Source organism: Beta vulgaris, chromosome 9 (assembly GCF_026745355.1).
Source record: "Beta vulgaris subsp. vulgaris cultivar EL10 chromosome 9, EL10.2, whole genome shotgun sequence".
Classification (NCBI taxonomy): Eukaryota; Viridiplantae; Streptophyta; class Magnoliopsida; order Caryophyllales; family Amaranthaceae; genus Beta; species Beta vulgaris.
This window is the reverse complement of record NC_079210.1, coordinates 9,031,881-9,051,868: the sequence shown is the minus strand read 5'-3', so window position 1 is coordinate 9,051,868 and position 19,988 is coordinate 9,031,881. Positions and strand designations below refer to the sequence as shown.

General features: G+C 37.8%; 1 protein-coding gene across 5 annotated transcripts in view; it reads left to right on the top strand.

The window, feature by feature from the left end:
- Positions 1 to 19,988, top strand: part of LOC104902895 (E3 ubiquitin-protein ligase PRT6) — a 42,843-nt gene that overhangs the window by 17,793 nt on the left and 5,062 nt on the right. For all 5 annotated transcript variants that reach the window (XM_010690830.4, XM_057392090.1, XM_057392087.1 and 2 more), the window contains 7 exons: positions 8,257 to 8,500; positions 8,591 to 9,298; positions 9,835 to 10,029; positions 12,888 to 13,552; positions 17,790 to 17,841; positions 17,916 to 18,558; positions 19,728 to 19,936. In XM_010690830.4, coding sequence (XP_010689132.2) covers positions 8,257 to 8,500; positions 8,591 to 9,298; positions 9,835 to 10,029; positions 12,888 to 13,552; positions 17,790 to 17,841; positions 17,916 to 18,558; positions 19,728 to 19,936 — 2,716 coding nt within the window. The remainder of the gene's footprint in view (positions 1 to 8,256; positions 8,501 to 8,590; positions 9,299 to 9,834; positions 10,030 to 12,887; positions 13,553 to 17,789; positions 17,842 to 17,915; positions 18,559 to 19,727; positions 19,937 to 19,988) is intronic.

The window sequence follows — 19,988 nt, the reverse complement described above, 5'->3', positions numbered from 1 at the left end:
CTAATACAAATAGCTCAGTAGGCTTGTTTTTCCAGCTTGAACCTAAATTTTGCAATAAGTAAGTACAAATAAGGGTTTACTAAGTTCAATTCACAACTAAAAATTAGTAAGATAAGAGACAAGTTCAGATAGGTTCCATATTGGAACCTGAGTAACCTAAGTACAAATAAGGGTTCACTAAGTTCAATTCACATCTAGCGTAGGTCCTTCCTTGTATCTAAAAATCAGGCTTGCCTAATGTATCATGTCGCATTCTTGTTTGACTGTGTGCTTCATACTTGTAGCCAGCAATGCATATAAGCAACCTTTGTGTGGAAGCAACTGATTATTATACAGAGTGCAGACCTGTATAAGATGATTTGGCACAGGTAGGTGGTTGTGTTCACCATTTTTTTCCTTGGTCATGGTGACTCAAGTTAACAACACATGTAGATAGATAGGTAGAGACAGATAGAGAGAAAGAGGGGGGGGGGAGAGTGGGGAAGGGGGAGAGAGGGCAGGGGTAGGAGGAGAGAGAGGGGAGGGTGGAGAGGTCGAAAGGGAGGGGGATGAGAGAAGGAGAGAGAATTTTCTCAGAGTCACCTCCTTTTCTATTATTTTAGCTTTGCTATCGAAACATTTCCATATCTCTCTTATAAATTGGAAGACTTACCACCAGACTTGAAGGCTACCTATTCTCTTCGGCCATCATTGCTTATATGAACACCAATTGCACCAATTTTAGATGCGTTCACTTGCGCAGAGGGGATCATGGTCTCTTGGGTGATGCGAGTCCAAAGTAGGGTTGCTTACAAACTATGTTGCATAGAAGAAGTGGCTCGGGAATTCAGAAATGGTAATGTTTTCGAAACGGGGAAACCTCATGTCCAAGTCTTTTCCCGGTGTTATAACGGACGTGAGAAAGAACAAATATTGAATGCAAAAAAAAAAGAAAAAAAACACAGATTTATGTGGTACACAAACTGGATGTTGGCTACGTCCACCGACAGGAGATAATAGTTTTTATTAATTATGACCTAATCGTCGAATAAACAAAATAGGATTAATGATTGATATAACACGATTAGGAATCGCCAACGCGTTCCGCAAAACTGCGAGGCGCATTGAGAACTGCGAGTCAGCGGTATACCCGCGAGGCGCGGTATGCTCTTGGCATTGTGCCGCGAGCTGGCACCGTGCCGCGACTTGTCGTTTTGAAGATAACCAGATTCAAGACATTATTCGCTATGAATCTCCACCTTGACTTGAATCGTCTCACGACAAATCAGATAACCAAATAACAGATAACCACATGCATTGATCACAACGCCCATATTGTCCCTCTAACCAGATTTACCCCGAAAGACAACCAGGACTGGATTTATCCCTTAAGAACACCAGATTAGCCCGTAAAGGCCGAGGCTTGACCCCAAAGGACACCTAACAACCACGAACATTGAGCAAGTCTAAACAATGTTGAAACTTACTATGCGGAACCGGTTTGGTGAAGTAGTAGCAGTAGTAGTATCAGTTGTACCTACCTTCTTCACCTTAACTCTTGTCTCACTTCTTAGAAAATGATATGTGACATCTATGTGTTTAGTCCTCTCATGACGAACTTTATCCTTGGCCAAGCATATCGCACTAAAGCTGTCACAATACACTGTTGCCTGATCATGATGTAGACCCAAATCACTGATTAGCCCATTTATCCAGATTTCCTCCTTAGCTGCTGTCAAGGCCATACTTTACAACTCACAACAGAACCGCCAAGAGAGAGCACATAACCAGTCATAAATCTCCTACCGTCCACATCCCCAACATGATCAGAATCATATAAACCTGTAACTAAACATTTCACATCACTTCCATAAATAAGACCAATATATGACGTACCTCTAAGATAACGAAAGATCCTCTTGATGCCTACTAATCACTGGCGGATCTGGATGTTGAAAGATTTGCTATAACATATTAACATATATGAAGGTATAAAACTATAAGAACATATGAATATTACTTCCAAATCCAATGTAAAAATATAGATTAAACTGAAATATCGGAATAAAATAAATATAAAAATGTTTAAACCACAAGTGTCATGATCTCACCGTTGAAAAAAGAACTAAAGTAACGCTCGACGGTCTTTCAAAATTTTAAAATCATCAATAATTGACTTCGTGGTAAAACTCTTGGAAATTTTCCTTAAATTAAACAACTAAGCTACCCGTCAAAAACTCATCTTCCATTTTATTATGCAGTCTGTCTTCATGATTTTCATGACTGAGAATGCTCTTTCAATGGTAATTGTCGACACAGGAAGAGTCAATCTTAGACGTATTAATCTGTCAAACAAAAAATATACATTTGACTTTCAGGTTTGTGCCAACCTTCAAAGTAGAATAATTTTTCAATTTTTGATCATCTTTTACTTCACAAATGAAATGTTGCAATTGATTCTTCATATTGTACCTCTCCTTCGTAAAATTTTTTGGATAATAGTTTTCTACTGATATCAATTTTTTTGAAACCATCCTTTGGTTCTCACAATGACGACAAGGTCAAGATCTCCAAGGCATTGTCGTTAAATCTACGATTCAGCTCTTATAATTGGAGATTGCAAATCCAATGAAATGATATTTAGACGTTCTTTAGCTAAAAGTATTACTTTTAATGTTGGTTCAAGACTTAATACACATAACATTAATCAATTTTAACCCAACTCAACAAATACAAATAATATGTTAAAAAGTAAGCTATAAATTGAGTTTAAGATAATACATACCTAATAAGTAATAAACGTGCGTTGGCACAAAGATCTATGCTTTTGTCTGAATAATATATTAATCACCTAAATTTGTCAATTTTTTTGTATCAGTAATCAAATTGATATTAGTAAATCAACTAGTTATATATACTTACATTTTATATACTTTCTCTGTTTTGTTTAGATGTTACACTTTCCTTAAATTGCATGTTTCTAAATAGATGTTACACTTTTTTTTATTTCCTAAATTGGAAAGTTTTATGCTGTAAAATTACTCACTTACCCTTACTTATAAGGATTAATCAAAATTAAACTAACTTAATTTAACCTTATTATATACTAATCCAAAATTAATTAAACCTCCTCCCTTCTCTTCCACCACCCCTCCCACACCACCTCAGCTGCCCCATCCCTTCCCCCACCTCGCAGCCTCCTTACCCACCACCACAGAAGCCCTGCCAATTCCCACCACCACCCCACCACCCACCCGAAATCGCTACCCACCCACCCGAAAATCCCACCCAGCCACCCAAAACCCCACCCCACCCCACCCACGAAAACCTTCCCTACCTACCGAAATCACCACCCAGCCACCGAAATCCCCACCCCCAACTACCGAAAACCACGCAATTTTCTTTGTGCAAAACCATGGCCTCCATTTTCGGCGGTAGAGGTGGGGTTTTCGAGGATGGGGTGGAATTTTGCGATGGTAGAGGTGGGGTTTCGCGAGGCTGGGGTGGGTTTTCGGCGCGTGGTTGGGGTTTTCGGGTGGGTGGGTGGCGATTTCGGCGATAGGGTGGGGTTTTCGGGTGGGTGGGTAGGGATTTCGGCGGGTGGGGTGGGGTTTTCGGGTGGGTGGGGTGGGGTTTTCGGTGGCTGGGTGGGTGGTTCGAATTTCAGGTGGGTGGTGGGGTGGTGGTGGGAGTTCTCTGGGCTATTGGGGGGTGGTGGTGGGGAACCCAAGGGGTCCTCTTTTCTCTCTCCTCCCTTCCCTTAAACCCCATGTTAATTCTCTCCTAATTACTCCTCCAATTTTTGCCTAGGGAACCACAATTTTTGGAAAGTGTAACATCTAAAAAACAAAACTGAGGAAGTAGTATAATTTAACATTTACATAATACAAGAACACAATAATATTGCTTGAATCTGCAATAAGTTATAAAGCAAACAAAGCACACATCACACATGATAACATGAATAAGTTTTCAATTGAAAAAAAAAAGATCAAAATTGAAATACTATGATGAGTGTCGTGTGAATTGTGATAACAATTAACAATATTCATAAAAATAGAAAAACGGTGCAATAATTAGTATAATGAATCGAAAAAGAACAAAAGATAAATACCAAAATTCAGAGATGCAGTTCCTATTTGCTGATAACAGAGTTGCGGTTGCTTTAACACAGCTGCAAATTTTCCCTATTGGTTTTCACTTTTCAGGTTTTCTGTTTTCCAACGTGCAAGGGTTGGAATTTTGGGAAACATTTAGAACGGAGTGTAACTTTTTTTTTTTTGTATGCTGGGCTTTTGGGCTCTATTCTACAAGCTTCACATTTTTTTTTTCCCTACAGGGGCCAGGCCAGGCATTCCCCCATTAAGATCCGTCTGCCCATGCTCCTTACCAGGACCACCCATGAACGTATTAACAACACTGTACTAGCATAAGGAACTCGACTCATGTATTCGTTTTCCGACTTGGGCGCAAAAGCAACGGACAAATGACTATTGGCCGCACTTGGAGTATCTATAGGCTTAGTTGTTGACATGCCAAACCTTGACAATATTATCTCAATGTAGCGTTTCTGTGATAAGGAAAACTTCTTTTGAACCCTCTCCCTAAAGATCTCCAAACCCAAAATTTTCGGAGCCGCACCCAAATTCTTCATTTCAAATTCAACACTTATTCCTTCAACTTCTGAACATCCGGCTTGTTCCTAGCTGCTATCAACATATCTTCTACATACACCACTAAGTATATGAAAGATACATCTCTCAACTTGTTGTAATACACACAACAATCACATGAACTGTTGTAGCCTAGCTCCATTGTGTAGCTATCAAATCTCTTGTACCAGTGCCTCGGAGACTGCTTTAGCCTATATAAAGACTTCTTCAACTTGTAAACAGAAGTTTCTTTCCTCGAAAACCATAGCCATGTATATCTCCTCTTCCAACTCTCTATGTAGAAATAAACTGTTTTTATATCCAATTTCTCAGCCTTAAGATCCTCATGTGCAACTATTGCCACTCCCTCTCTTTGTGTGAACCCTCTTGCAACTAGTCGAGCCTTATACTTAACCCCCTTTGCACATGTCATCTTCTCTTTTTCTTGAAAATCCATTTACAAGTAACAATTTTCCTCCTAGGCATAAGCTCCAAGTCTCGTTCGTATGAAGTGACTCCATCTTATCTCCCATTGCACCAAGCCAATGGTTAAGACTCCGTACATGTAACTGCCTCCGTACCTATGAAGCACAGGTACTTCCCCGGAGTGTCGTTTCCCGTACCAAGGACAGATACAGTACGGGTACGAAACGGGTACGCCGGAAAAACGTCCCCTTGACGACTCTTGAATGGTGGGGACGGTTAGAGTGGTTGATGGGGACATTTTGGGGGCGGATATTCAACACGTGAAGGACCCGAATAGTTAGAGTGACTATAATCCGGAGTACCTTTTGTTCTATGAATCCCCTTAGGAAACTTGCTAAGATGTAGTTTCCAAAAAACAGGTGTCAAAACAAGGTCGAATCATATCGTATCGTCCGCTTCGTAAAGGTTTTCAAATCTACCGAACCGATATTACCCGCATTGTAAAGGTGTACAAAAACCTTATTTTAGGCGGGTTTTAGGGATATTTCATAGTTTAAGCTGATATTTAGCGCTACGACAACCGCATCATCCCCGTTCCCGCATCACTGTGACAGTTACCGCAACTGTGACCGAAACCGTATTTTTGAATTATGCATAATGCTAACAAAACTTAAAATTTGTGGCCTTTTGGCCACCTAGAAGATCTGCCTAGGAGAGGATTTGCATCCTTCTCTCATTCATATGCCCAAGTCTCATGTGCCATAGCTTGGTCATATCCTCTTTCTGAATTTCAAATGAAAAACAACAGCTTTGCAAAACATACAAAGTGTGGCACTTTTTTCAACACATCCTTTGAACCCTTGCAGACATACACAATTCCACCCCCACCTCTAAAACTGAACCCCTTACTGTTTAACACACTAAGTGAAATTAGATTCTTAGTCATCTGTGCAACATGCCTAACATTGTTCAATGTGTAAAATGTACCATCATGTGTCCGGATCTTGATAGAGTCAATTTCAACTGTCTTGCATACTGCATTATTAGCCATTGAAATATTACCCCCATCTACCTGCTCATAAGTAGTGAACCATTCCCTACGAGGACCCATATGATATGACGCTTCATAATCTAAAACCCACACATCACTGCAATGTGTTTGTTCACTAGCAACTAAAGGAAGATCATCATCACAATTCGAATTTTCTGCTGCAACAGCAGCGATTTATTTTCCTGATGCTTCTTCTTATGACATTCCTTTTTCTAATGCCCCTTCTCCTTACACCAATTACAAATATTATTAGGCTTAGGACCCCCTTTGGAATTTTTGGATGTTCTGAAATTCTTTTTCACAGAATTCCCATGTCCCTTAGTGCTACTGACCACTAATCCAGAAGCCTGATTATCTGTACCTATACTACGAGATGTCTTATGGTGCAATTTCCTAGTATGAAGAGATGATCTAACCTCTTCTAGGGACACATAATCTTTACCAACAATAAAGGATTGCATAAAATTCTTATATGACAATGGTAAATAAACAAACAAAATTAAAGTAGCATCCTAATCCTCCACCTTATCATCAATATTACGCAATTCTACAAAGTCGTATTTAATTGATCTAGGTGATCTCTAAGAGGTGTACTTTCATTCATGCACAAATTGAATAGACGTTGCTTCAAAAGCAACTTGTTGGTTAGAAATTGTCGTATACAAACTCTCCAATTTCAACCACAGACCACATGATGTTTCCTTCTCCACAACTTCAGTAATTATGTCGTCAGCAAGACACGACATAATCGTTGCATGTGCCTTCTCCTCCACAACGGCCATCTCGGTAATTGAATTTGTTGACTTCTTTGCCAACGGTTCCCACAACCCTTGTTGCTTCAGTAAATCTCACATCTTGATTTACCATAGACTGAAACTGTTTCTCCCGGTGAATTTATCGATTTTCACATTCATCCCACACATGTTTGTCACTGTGGTCGAAAACCAAAACTCTTGATACCAATTTGTTATAACGGTCGTGAGAAAAAACAAATATTGAATGCAAAACAAAGAAAAAACACAATTATTTATGTGGTTCACCAACGGGATGTTGGCTACGTCCACGGGCAGGAGAGAGAAAATTTTTAATGATGTTGAGGAATCCCAGAATTACAAATGTGATTATGACCTAATCGTTGAATAAACTTTAGAACACAATAATTCTTTTTTCCATCCACATGTTATCTTTATGGAGCCTGCATCTTCTTCTAAGCATATTGTAAATCATTTAGAAAATATAAGAATGTATCTTGTAGATAGTAAAAGTTTGTTTTGAATTTAGTGAATTTTTAAAATATACAGTTTAGATAATTTGAAAATAAAGACTAAACTATCTTGTACATAGTTAATTAGTTATATGTTCAAAAGTTCTAATTGAATCAGAATTTTGTGGTATTGGAATGTGGACCATGATACAAGTTGTGTAGGGGGTCATACATGCACATTGATACTTGTACAGTGACAACTGTATATATTTTTGGTAGACACTTATGAATAATTTGGTAGGCTCTAATACTAGTAGATATGTAGGTAAGTACCACGAATGGAGCTTTATTGCATTACCACTCCCTACAGAAATGGAAATGGATGGTAATGAAATTTAACAGGTATTCAAGGATGGACAAGCGTTGCCATGGATTTTGGTATTAGACTTCCCTTGACAAATCTACCTATTAATTCATTATCATTACCACTTTATAACAACCTACCCAAGGGGACAGAAATCTAAAAGGCAGTGGACTAATTTATTACTTGATGGCAACTAAGGATTAAATCCGGCTTGGTGAGATATATCATATATGATTTAGTCCATTGTAATCTTGAGTTAGAAAAATTGCCAGTTATACTTCTACTTTGGTATCTGTTGTAATCTAAAAGTCAAAGCTCTTTCTAATCCCTTCACAACAATCAGTTGCCACCATGGGTTTCAAGGGAGGTATGAATAAACATCATTTGATCGAGGTTCGAGAATCAATAGTTTGAAATCAGATTCGCTTATTTGTCCGTATTTATACTTTTCTAGTCCATTTGGTCTTCTGTTTACATTTTGGTCAAATTTTTATGTGCTGGGCTTGTCCTTTGTTGCTTGATAATGATGCTTATGTTCTGTTTTTATCAAATTGGTTTACACTTTACTTTTAATTTGCAGGCATGAACCTGCTTTAATGCAGGAAATGCTCACTCTCATAATGCAGATAGTCAAAGAGAGGCGATTTAGTGGAATGACATCATCTCAAAGTCTGGAAAGAGAACTAGTGTGCAAGCTTGCAACTGGTGATGCTACACACAGCCAACTTGTCAAGGCCCTACCTAAGGATCTATCTAAATTGGATCAGCTGCAGGAGGTTTTAGATAACATTGCTCAATATTCTAATCCATCAGGGATGAATCAGGTTCACTTCTTATCTGCCCGCTCTTTTCTTGGCTTTATTTTTCATTGTATATGTGTAGTTAATGCCTCATACATATTCTTTGTACTGCAGGGGAAGTACGCTTTACGAATGTCGTACTGGAAAGAACTTGATTTGTATCATCCATGCTGGAATCCCAGAGACTTGCAGGTTGCTGAAGAAAGATACTCCCGTTTTTGTGGTGTTTCTGCCCTGAGTGCTCAATTGCCAAAATGGACCAACATTTATCAACCACTAATTGGAATAGCTAGAATAGCTACCTGCCAAACTATTCTCCAGGTTATTCGGGCTGTCATCTATTATGCTGTCTCTATGGTTAAATCAGCAGAATCACGCGCTCCTGACGGGGTACTTATTGTAGCTCTGCACTTGCTGTCGCTAGCACTGGATATCTGCTCTTTAGAGAGAAAATCTGGTTGTCTATCTGCTCATGGTGGGGATTGCAGTCTGTTTCTGGCTATCGCGACCGAGGAAATTGAGGTGGGGTTGGATGATGAATCTGGCTGTCAGAGTCTACTATCACTTTTAGTCTTATTGATGCAAGCTCACAGGAAAGAAAACATGGGTAGCTCAATGGAAGCAGGGAACTTCAATATTTCATCCCTTGTAGAAATTCTATTGAAGAAGTTTGCTGAGTTAGACTCCATTTGCATGACGAAACTACATCAGTTTGCTCCTGAAATTGTTAATCACAAAGGTGACGAAAGAGTGGATGTCCGTTCAGCATCTGATACAGAGAAGCGGAAAATGAAAGCCAGAGAAAGACAAGCTGCCATATTGGTAAGAGGGCATGCCATATATACTACTACTCCCTCTCTATAACTTCACATGTTTGTTGGACAAGAAAAATAAAAAATTGTTTCTAAATGTGAATTAATAATTTGGTAGTGGGGGAAAAGTAAGCGAAAGTATTGCAGTGGAGATAAAAGGGCTTTATGATTGAGAAGATGATTTATCTTGAAATAGAAGTTTGAAGTTTATCCATGAAGGAGATTGTGAACATCATTTAGAACGAGTGAGTATGAGATGTACAACTACAACACTTTTGCGTTAACAATGCTGCCATTGGATCTTGAAAGAATGGAGGACAAAAAGTTTAGTCAATTATAGGATTCTTACCTCAATTTTTTAGTCATTATTAAATTGTGCTCTTTTTCCTGTTCAGTTTATGTCATTTTTCAGCTTCTCTTGAATAAGTGATATACTTCTATAAACTTCCGGAATGGCTACTTTCTTGGCCAGGCGGACTTATTATTTTTGCTATACTAGTGTGACGTGGTAGTTGTTCATAATATGATTTCTCTTGCATTGCACAGGCAAAAATGAGAGCTGAGCAGTCCAAATTTCTAGTAACCCTAAAGTCCTCCGTAGATGCTGGGTCAAATGACTCGGGATTTGGGAAAGAGGAGCATGCTTCTGATGTACCACAAGATTCAGAGGAAACACATGTCTGTTGTCTTTGCCATGATCCTAATTCCAGAAACCCGGTTTCTTTCCTTATATTGCTTCAGGTATGCTCGTCCTTAGTTATGCTTTAAGTGTGATAGAAGTCATTTATTTATTTTATGTGGCCTTCGTGTTTTTGGCATAAAGGTAAATATGCTTTTTTTCTTCTTTAAAGAAGGGGTGAATGCAAAAACAACTGAAAGGCAGGTCAAAAATCCCATTTGGGAGAATGACTTTTGAGTGAATTTTCTATCTTTTGACATTTTGTTCAAATTTTTTGGGTGTTGGAGGAAAAGAAGGCTGGGCTGATGGGATGGGGTAAAGGATCATTTGTCGAGTTCTCTCGAGTCTCGACTATGAGATGGTGAAGGAATGGATGGGCTTTACATGCTTCAAGGTAAATCCTTAAGTCTAAAGGCTTCAACCATGGCCTGCCTGTACCTCGATTGGACATTGGACCAATAAACTCGGGCATATCTAGGAAGACAAGGACATTATACATTTATATATTTTTCCTCCCTTGGAGGAAAGGGTGGGGGGAGTTCCGCATTGAGTTCATCCTGACACAGAAATTGATACAAGTTCTTTCTAACAGGATTCTTTCATAATCGTAGCAGCTCCCTTTTTCATGTATCCTCATTGAATACGTCTTGTTTTCTTGTTAGATAAAGTGATCCTGTCCAGGACACATTCTTTTAGGCTTTTTTTCCCCTGATTCTGTTAGGATAGAATTTCTTATCTATGTTTAGAAATTCCTTTTTGCATCACTTTCTTGAAACATGTTATTCTTGGATGCATAGGGTGGCTTCTCTCCTGTAATCCAATGCTGTTGAACATACTGCCACATAGGTTCAATTCATAGTGAAGAGAAGCCAAAAGTAAATCTATGCTAAAGTCTGGGGAGGAACTCCTTACCAACTTATGGCCGTGAATCTTGGAAAATCCATGTGGAGAATATATAAGGTGCAATTATGCTGAACTAGCTTAGTAACCCACTTGTCCAAGAGCTTTTTAGCATTGCTCAGTCGACCCAGCTTTTTTATCAAACCTGTCAATTGTTTTAAATCAAAGAGTTCAATTCCAAGAGTTAATTTAGAATCGTAATTATAAGCATTAAAATGTTACCTTTACGAGACTTCCTAACGATTGGAAAGAAGACTCAATCTCAAGGTTTCAGGAATGCCTTTCTGTTCAAGTCTTCAAGAGGCTTTCAAAGAATGGAATGATGAGATGTTTTGGCGTCATAGCAAGAGTGACTTTTTTTCTGTCAGAGTTTCTGCTTCTTCCTTGAAAATAGTTTACAGGACTTCTCTGCTATTGATATTTGGTAGCATAGTTCAAAAATACGGTTTCGGTCACGGTCGTTGTAACGGTCATGGTGATGCGGTTGTCGTAACGCTGAATATCGGCTTAAACCATGAAATATCCCTAAACCCCGCCTAAAATGCAGTTTTTTACACCTTTACGATGTGGGTTAATATCGGTTCGGTAGATTTGAAAACCTTTACGACACGGGCGATATGATACAATGCGGGATTGTTTTTGCTTGGGCAGTGGTAAAAAATAAGATTCCTACCGAGGAGGTTCTTAAGAGAAGGAGTTTTTGTTACTAGTTGCAGTTTGCCTTAACGAAAAGAAATCTGTTTATCCTCTCCTCCTCTTCTGTCTTTGGGTTCTTTCGTATTGGCACTTGTCTTTAACCTTGTTTTGATAGAGTTGGGTCTAACCTTGTTTGTGAAAGATGCTGTCATTGCCTGGAAAAGGACGGAAAAAGGTTGGCTTGCCGATGTTTGGAAGATGATTCTGTTGGCAATTTGGTGGTGCACTTGGAAGGAAAAAAACCAACAGATTTTTGAGGGCTTAGCTTTTTCTCATGAAGCTTTCAAGTTCCAATTTTCAGTCTTTTGTATAGCTGGAGTCAAGTTTTAGTACTGAGCCTCACTTCACTTTCCTTGTTTTGTACATAATATGTTCCACTATAACATGAGTGCTTGAGCTTTTTGTCATTAGCCCTCTTTTTGTAAACGGGCTTCACCCCCTTGGTGTCTTTATCATCTAATTCTACATTACTTAAAAGAATAAAAAAAGAAATTAGACTACAAAGTTCTTTCTCTGCATTTTCTGTCAAGATTTGCTACCACGAATACATGATAATTACTCTCCAGACAGCACTGCTGAGTTCTTATTATAATACTCCCTCCGTCTTTTTTTAGTTTGCTACATTCACTTTTGCACAATGGCCAAGGAAACATGTGGGGACCATTGAAAAATAGAGCATAAAGTAGTTGTCTTTTAGTGTAATGAAGACAAAAGTAAGGGTGTAAAGGTAAATAATATGTGGGGTACCACATACTAAAAATAGAAATATTTAGCAAATGTAGCAAGTAAATTGGGACACCCGAGAATGGCAAAATGTAGCAACTAAAAAATGACGGAGGGAGTATTGGCTAAATACCTTGTTTTGACTATATCGTGCTATTAATCATTTGGTAACCCAAGAAACCCTCTTCTTTTACTTCCGTTTTCGGTTTAAACCAAAACGATTTCAAAGATATATCTAACTGCATAGGTCTCGACAAACATGATATTCTATATCCAGCTATCCACTTATCATTGAGGAATAAATTTTTGCATTTGCATATCATCATGGGTGAATTTGTATGAAAATACGGGTGGCACGATATAGAATTAACTAATTGTAAAACGTTCAATTACTAGTATTACCAGAATCATTTCATTATTTCTGCTGATAATTCGAAACTTCGAACTTAAATAATAAAATATGGGCATAAGCTCAAAAGGATATGTATTCATGAAGCATTGAAGAGAATTTATAGTCATTGTGAAAATTACATTTTTACTGTAATTATTAGTAGCTAATTTTTGCTTTTGTTCTTGCAAAAAAAAAAAAAAAAAAACCCAGAAATCTAGGATAGTAAAGTTTGTTGACAGAGGTCCTCCTTCATGGGACCAAGTCTGGCAGTCTGATGGTACGGACAACTATGTATCGGCATGTGTGAGGACAGAGCCTTCAACTAGGGGTGCTAAAACTATGTTTGTGGAGAGTTCATCATCTTCCCAGTTGGTGCAGTTAGTTGAAGGTGCAATATGTGAGTTTGCTGCTGTGGCTCTACCTGCCGAACTCAATGCTTTTATTGATTATCTCAAGTATCAGTTTCCTGAGGTGCGAAAGAATCTTAGCCCGGATAAATTTACTGAGAAGAGGGAGAAGACTGCATATTCATTTGAATCGCTGGAGCAAGATTTATTTTCGTCAATTCACAAAGAGATTAGTTCTATTCACGGCTCTGATTTTATCAAGGATGGTGAAGGAATCTCTTCTGAAGAGGATACTGCAAGATCATCTTACCATGCCCCTCTGTTGCTTGGAAAATATATAGCTTCTCTGACAAAAGAGTTCAAGGATTCTTCACAAAATGGCAATGTACCCAGAGTGGAGCCTGCTGTGCAGATTCCTTCTTATGATGGATTTGGCCCGTCAGATTGTGATGGCATTCATGTTTCATCTTGTGGCCATGCAGTTCATCAAGGATGTCTTGATCGTTATTTGTCATCATTAAAAGAAAGGTACTTTCAGCTAGCTAGTTCGGTCATTTGTGTTCTTTTTCGTATCTTTGATTTTCTGACTGCTACCTAACTTAGACTTACCATTTTGTTGTTGAGATTGATTCTTCGCAGCAGATTAAAGAATAGTAAAACCTAAAATTACCCATTCCTATCTAGGCAAGACCTCCTTTCTTTAGGTTCTAGGGACACTCAACTAGAGGCTTAAAGGGTCTCCATTCTAGGAAAATATCTCAATGTTCTGAAGCTCATGCAACGTAAGGTCTTTTTTCAAACACCTCCTCACCATCTTTTCTAGTATTAATTTTTCACTTATAAATCGTTTCTGGAAAGCTAAAGTTTCTAAAAAATTAAGGCGTTTTCGGGACTGTTAATCTGTGTTAATGGCGACCCTTTTAGGTGTCTTTTCTTAGCATGTGTCTCTTGTCTTAATGTTGAGGAATCCGACCCATATGGCCATATATATACATCAAATAAAGCTCATGTTAGAACAATTCTCAGATGAGAACGTGAGAATGGTGGAATAGTAATCCATCTTTTAATAATGTATCGTTATTAAAATATTACATGGTAATACTTCATGAAAATGTAACTCTCTTACAAGATTGGCCTCACAAGGGAAAAAGTGGTATATTTTTGGCAAAACAGATTAGTTGTTGGCTGAAAAGGAGTACTACATGGTGTTCTGATGTTTTTCCATATAAGTAGTGTTCCTAGTGAAATTCAACCCTATATATATTAATATATATACCAAGCTAAACTTCCCCGAGTGGTAAGGATTGTACTCTGTTCCAAATTTGTTTCAACATGGAAGAGGGGGGGGGGGACAAATTCTAAGTAGGGGGTGAAGAGAGGAGAGATAAAAAGAGGGACCCATATGATGATGAGAGGAATAGAATATGATGATGAGAGGGATAAAAGAAAACCCATTGTCAAATAAGTAATGTTTAACTAATTTGAAATGTTTGGCAAAAGAGAAGTGTTGCAACTAGGAATGGAGGAAGTATATATTATGAGTTAGTGTTCCTTTTTTCGAATTGGCTATTTGCTATTGGTGGTATTCAGCTTGGCGATGGGTATCGATGCTCAAGGTCTATTACAGTGCATCTTTAGGTGCATTTATTTAACTGTGGAAGGCACTAGAGTAGGAAAACACTATCAAGTCTTGGTGATGTGGGTGGAAAGCAAGTAGTGGACTTTCTAGGTAGGTCTTCTATAAGGGTCACTATGTGGAATGGAATGATATTTTTTGCTTCATTGTAGTACTTGAGGGTAAGATTATTGGGAATCGTTGAAGGGAGTCTTAACTAGAGACTTTGTTCAGATTGTGTATGCAATATGCCAAAAGAAGAGATAAAAAATCAAGACTCTCGTAAAGACTCTATGCATCCCACAATTACTTTCTTTTCCAATTGAATTGTGCCACATTTATCCAACAACTTTATTTAATGAGTCTGAGGGATAAAATACAAAACTGGAGTAAATCTTGTGTGACTATGAACAATAAAAAGTTGGTGGAAATCTGATGCGGCATAGTCTTTAAAATAGAAGAGAGTTTTAAGGGATAAAGACACCCTTAGATTGGGAGAGTTCCCTGCCTAGATTTAAATGAGATTCATTGTGATTAGCACACATTATTTTTGTATTAGTTGTTCTTTACAAGACTCCTAGTCCTAGACTTGTAAAAAATCAAACTGGCCCCAAACCCGATTCGAAACTGACTCGGAAATAATGGACTTAGATTCTAGATAACTTTTTTTTTTGACCCAATCTCCGTTATATATGAATGTAAACATGAATGAAATTATGCGAACTTTATGTCAGATGGTACCTTCAACTATTGAAATAGTTGGTTTTAATAATGGCTATTGTTCAATGTAGATGTCATTGATATGGTTAAATTTGGCCTTTTATCACTATATTAATTAAAACTACCTATTTCTAACATATATTGTGTATATTTATTATATGACCCAAAAATGAAAATAGAAAGAGCGACTGCTGTAATTCGTCAGTCAACTAGGATCTAAACACTTAGGTCTTGAACAAGCATCGTTCAACCCTAACTCGAAAATATTTTATTCTAACCCGACCTGACGGACCCTTTTGAGAGGTCTAACTTTTCCTATTATTGATGTACTTTCAAATTCATTAAGAATTTTTCTCTATTCTAAATATTCAGTATTATTAAGAATTATTGTTAAGAATCTGCAATATTGATTCCATATCGTTGGCTGAAATTTGACCAATGCAAAATTTGTTAGTTAGCCTTAGAATGAATTTGGATAGGATTCTTTTTGTAATTGGATATGACTGACTATTTCTAAAGCCCGCTTTATTAATGAATTTGGACATATTTTGGCTATTCTAATTCAACATAGATACAGTTACATCACTTACACGGCATAATCATTGTATGTTTGTGTGTGTGCCTCAAAGATTGAATGGTGTATTCGATGGTCCTTGTAGCGTAATTTGAGATCAATACTACTTCGTCCATCCCAGAAGAACACTTTCCTTGTATTTTTGTTCCAAAATAGATTGAACACTATCATTTTTGGCATGGTCCCAATATTATTGTATTAGTTCTCTTACACCCCTTTGGCCTACACTTTATCTTTATCAATAAAAACTATCCAAATTTCTCTCATTCAATTTTATAAAATCACCGACATATATTTTTTTTTTGTTTTTTTTTTTTTTTTTGTGTGGGGGTGTGTGTGGGTGTGTGTATATAATTGCTATTCGTCTTTCATTGTAGATATATAGTTGCATTGCATAATCATCGATGTTGTATTATATGTTTGTGTGTCTGACTCAAAGATTGAATGTGTGTATTGATGGTCCTTGCAGTGTAAACCTTTTTAGTCAATATACTCCCTGTCCCATAGTAATCTGAACACTTTCCTTGTATGTTTATTCCAAATTAGTTTGACCACTATCATTTTTGGCATGATCCCATAATTATTATATTAGTTTTTTTTACATCTCTTTGGCCCAAACATTATCTTTATCAATAACAGACAACCGAACTTTCTCTCTCATTCAAAATACCCCATCGACTCCAATCACATCTACTTTATAATAAAATAACATTGGATAATAACTCTATGACGTATCACCAATTATTTCAAAAAAAGGATTATGTAAGGTCATGATTTCTTCTAACCAAAAACATATCAGAAGGTTGTCTTCATGTTTTGAGAATAGATGACTTTCAAGTTTATATGGTAGAATCTACTATACGAGTAAGATACATACACATAAATCACACAGATTGAGATTGTAATAGATTTGTCATCCATGGTTATTGCTTAGTATATTGTACTCCCTCCTTTTTCTTTGGAATTTTTTTGTGAGAGGAAATTGTTTAAAGTAGGAAGAACTTTCGAAAACGAAGGGAGTAGTAGATTAGATTTGTCATCCTAATATGATAGCTGTAATTTTAATTTGCAAAGAAAATTGACCAGCACAACAAGCTCTGCAACAAAAGCGAGCCACTCCTGCCTCATCATCGCTTCCACCACAATGTTGGCTGTCAGCATTGTACCGATTGTGAGTGATCAAACATGTGAACTGTCGTTCTGTCTGAGCAATACAATACTCATGGTCGTGCAGGCGATGGCATTTTTCACAGTGTCCTATTTAAATGGTAGAAGAAGACAATTAACAGCTGCTAATGTTTAGCAGATGACGCCACTGTGCCACCCTTTGTTTTTTCTGGGGGGTGGGGGGTGGGATATGATTATTTCTGGCTTGAAAATCTCTCCACATCATATAGCTCATACACCATGAAGGGTACACTTACCGGAATTCGATACAAGTGTTTGTTTTGCTTGTGTTTATAAGCATTTCAATTTTTGGTTATCAATTTTTTTTTGCCATTGGGGGTTTTGGTTTTGTGTTGTAGATGTCCTTTTGTACTGGGTGATGTCTCTTTAATATCCTTTTTATACTTGTATTTCTAATCGTTATAAAGAAAAAAGAGGGTGATAGTACACTTCAACTCCGCTTTAGCTATAGACTATACTATTTGTACTGCTCTCTGTGTAGTTATGTCTTCTTATTATTTACCTCTTGCTGTGTATTGAACATTGCTGATCATGTTTAACTCTTTACAATCAGTTAATGAGAGTATGGTATATTATTTGTGGTGAAACATCTCGTCTTTAACTTCTGGTCTTCTTCCTACTCTCTTTATCTGGTGTATTTACAGATATTTTGATGATTTTATGTGCAGACTTATCAGAAGAATGATATTTGAAGGTGGACATATTGTCGATCCAGATCAAGTAAAGTTTTATAAGATCTTATGTACTGTTTTTCTCCAGGTCTTTGTCATCTTTCACTCATTGCTGTTTTACAGGGTGAGTTTCTCTGTCCAGTATGTCGCCGCCTTGCGAACTCTACACTACCTGCTGCGGCAGGTGATTCTCATAAACTTTGGGAGCAGCCAACAGATCCCACTATCTCTGCAGCGCATTCTTTTGGTTCTTTGACTGCGTCTGAAGAGGAGAGTGTTTCATTGCGGCTTCAATATGCCTTGTCTATGTTACAAACTGCAGCTTCCTTTGTTTCAACGGGCGAAATGCTGAAGGCGTTGCCTATGCAGAGGAACAGAAGGATAAGGCCTAATCTTGAACCTGTCTTCCAACTGCTAAGCGGGATGTATTTTCCAAGGAAGCAGGATGTCTTCTCAAAATCGGGGAGAGTGAGCCCCTCTGCTCTCATGTGGACCACTCTCAAGTATTCCATTGTATCAACAGAAATTGCTGCTCGCTGCGGAAAGAACTCTCTGAGTGCAAGGAATGGCATTAGTTCTCTGTATGATGAATTTAGGTCATCTAGTGGGTTTGTATTGCAATTGCTGCTAAAAACCATCCAAAGCACTAGGAGCAAAAACTTGCCAGATTTGCTATTAAGATTTAGAGGCCTTCAACTATTTTCAGCATCTATTTGTTCTGGCATTACCAGTGATAAGTATCTTGGGGGAGCAATCAGTGGAGAAGGTATGAGTATTCCTTTCAATATCAATGGGTATTTCCTTGTTTTTGTATCCATGAAGAACCAGTTTTGTCGATGAGTGCATTACCCTTGCATTACCGCATGGTGGGTGAGAAAAGCCTAGTCTTATATTTTCATGTTGTGGTATATAATGAAAGCTGAAAGTCACATTGATGGGGTTATTATCTCTTGCAAATTTGTCTGTAAATGTGTTTCCCTCATTGGAGTTTCACGTCTGGTTTTTTCAGTTCCTGCTAGGTGTTGTGGGCTTATAGTTGACTTCTCTTTTTAATTCCACTGAAGATCTTCTAAATAGGCTTATGGGACAGTGTCACAGTGCACTCGCTTAAAACAAAATGTTTCACTTACCTGATCTTTCTATTTAACGATGACCACATGAACATTCTTGAGTCATCTATACTTGGATGCCTATGAGACATTTATTTTTGAGATGTTGTAGCCTATAATTGATCTTGGTGATAAGAATCACAGCTACTGACGGAGGCAGCTTGTTGAAGGGAAAAACCCTTGACACTTCTTTGATGGGAATCTGCCTTTTTTGATTTGAAAATTGTAGCCAAGACTGAATCATGAATATGGCTTGTAGGTCACCTGTAAACTGAACTTCATTAGGGAATATTTGTCTGCTGAGTCTGATAATCATGACAAAATGTTATTCTTGATGCATGTTAAAATTGTGTAAACAAGTATAGTGTTCCTAACCCTGAGAGGCACAGTGTCACTGCCGAACGGTTGGACACTTAAACCGGCTGTGCACTTTTGCCATTTGCCAACCAGGATACAAGCCTATTGTGGGACAGGGCTAGTCTTTACTACGTTTGAACAGCAGAAAACCAGAAAGCCAGAAACATAATAGTGAAGGAAAGCTGTCATAAATCCTAGAAAAATGAAGAAAATACTAGAAAGTAGAAAGGAAAATATAAAGTAGGTACAAGCTTAGGTAAGGTGGATTCTAACGCATAGTGCTCCAAAGCCAAACAGTAAATGTGATCAATTTTTTACTTGAAAATTGAGATGTTATTTTATTTTTGTGCTGAAACTTGATTTCAATCTTGTATGAATTGTCTACTGCTGTTATTTTCTGTTAATTTGGTCTTTGAGACACCTGAGCTTACTGCATGAAAATGCTGCATCTAATTTTTAAATTTGTCAGGTAAAGTGTTGGGCATATTAAAACATACAAACGGGGAGATGCTGTATCCTGACATGCAATTTTGGGACCAAGCTTCAAATCCTGTTCTGATTCATGATCCTTTCTCGACATTGATGTGGATTCTATTTTGCCTTCCCTATCCATTCCTCTCATCAAGAGAGTCTTTCTTATCTCTCGTGCATGTCTTTTATGGTGTGTCTATTATTCAGGTGTGTGACAATTTCTTAAATTTTGTTTTATTACTGCTTATGGTATGTTCAT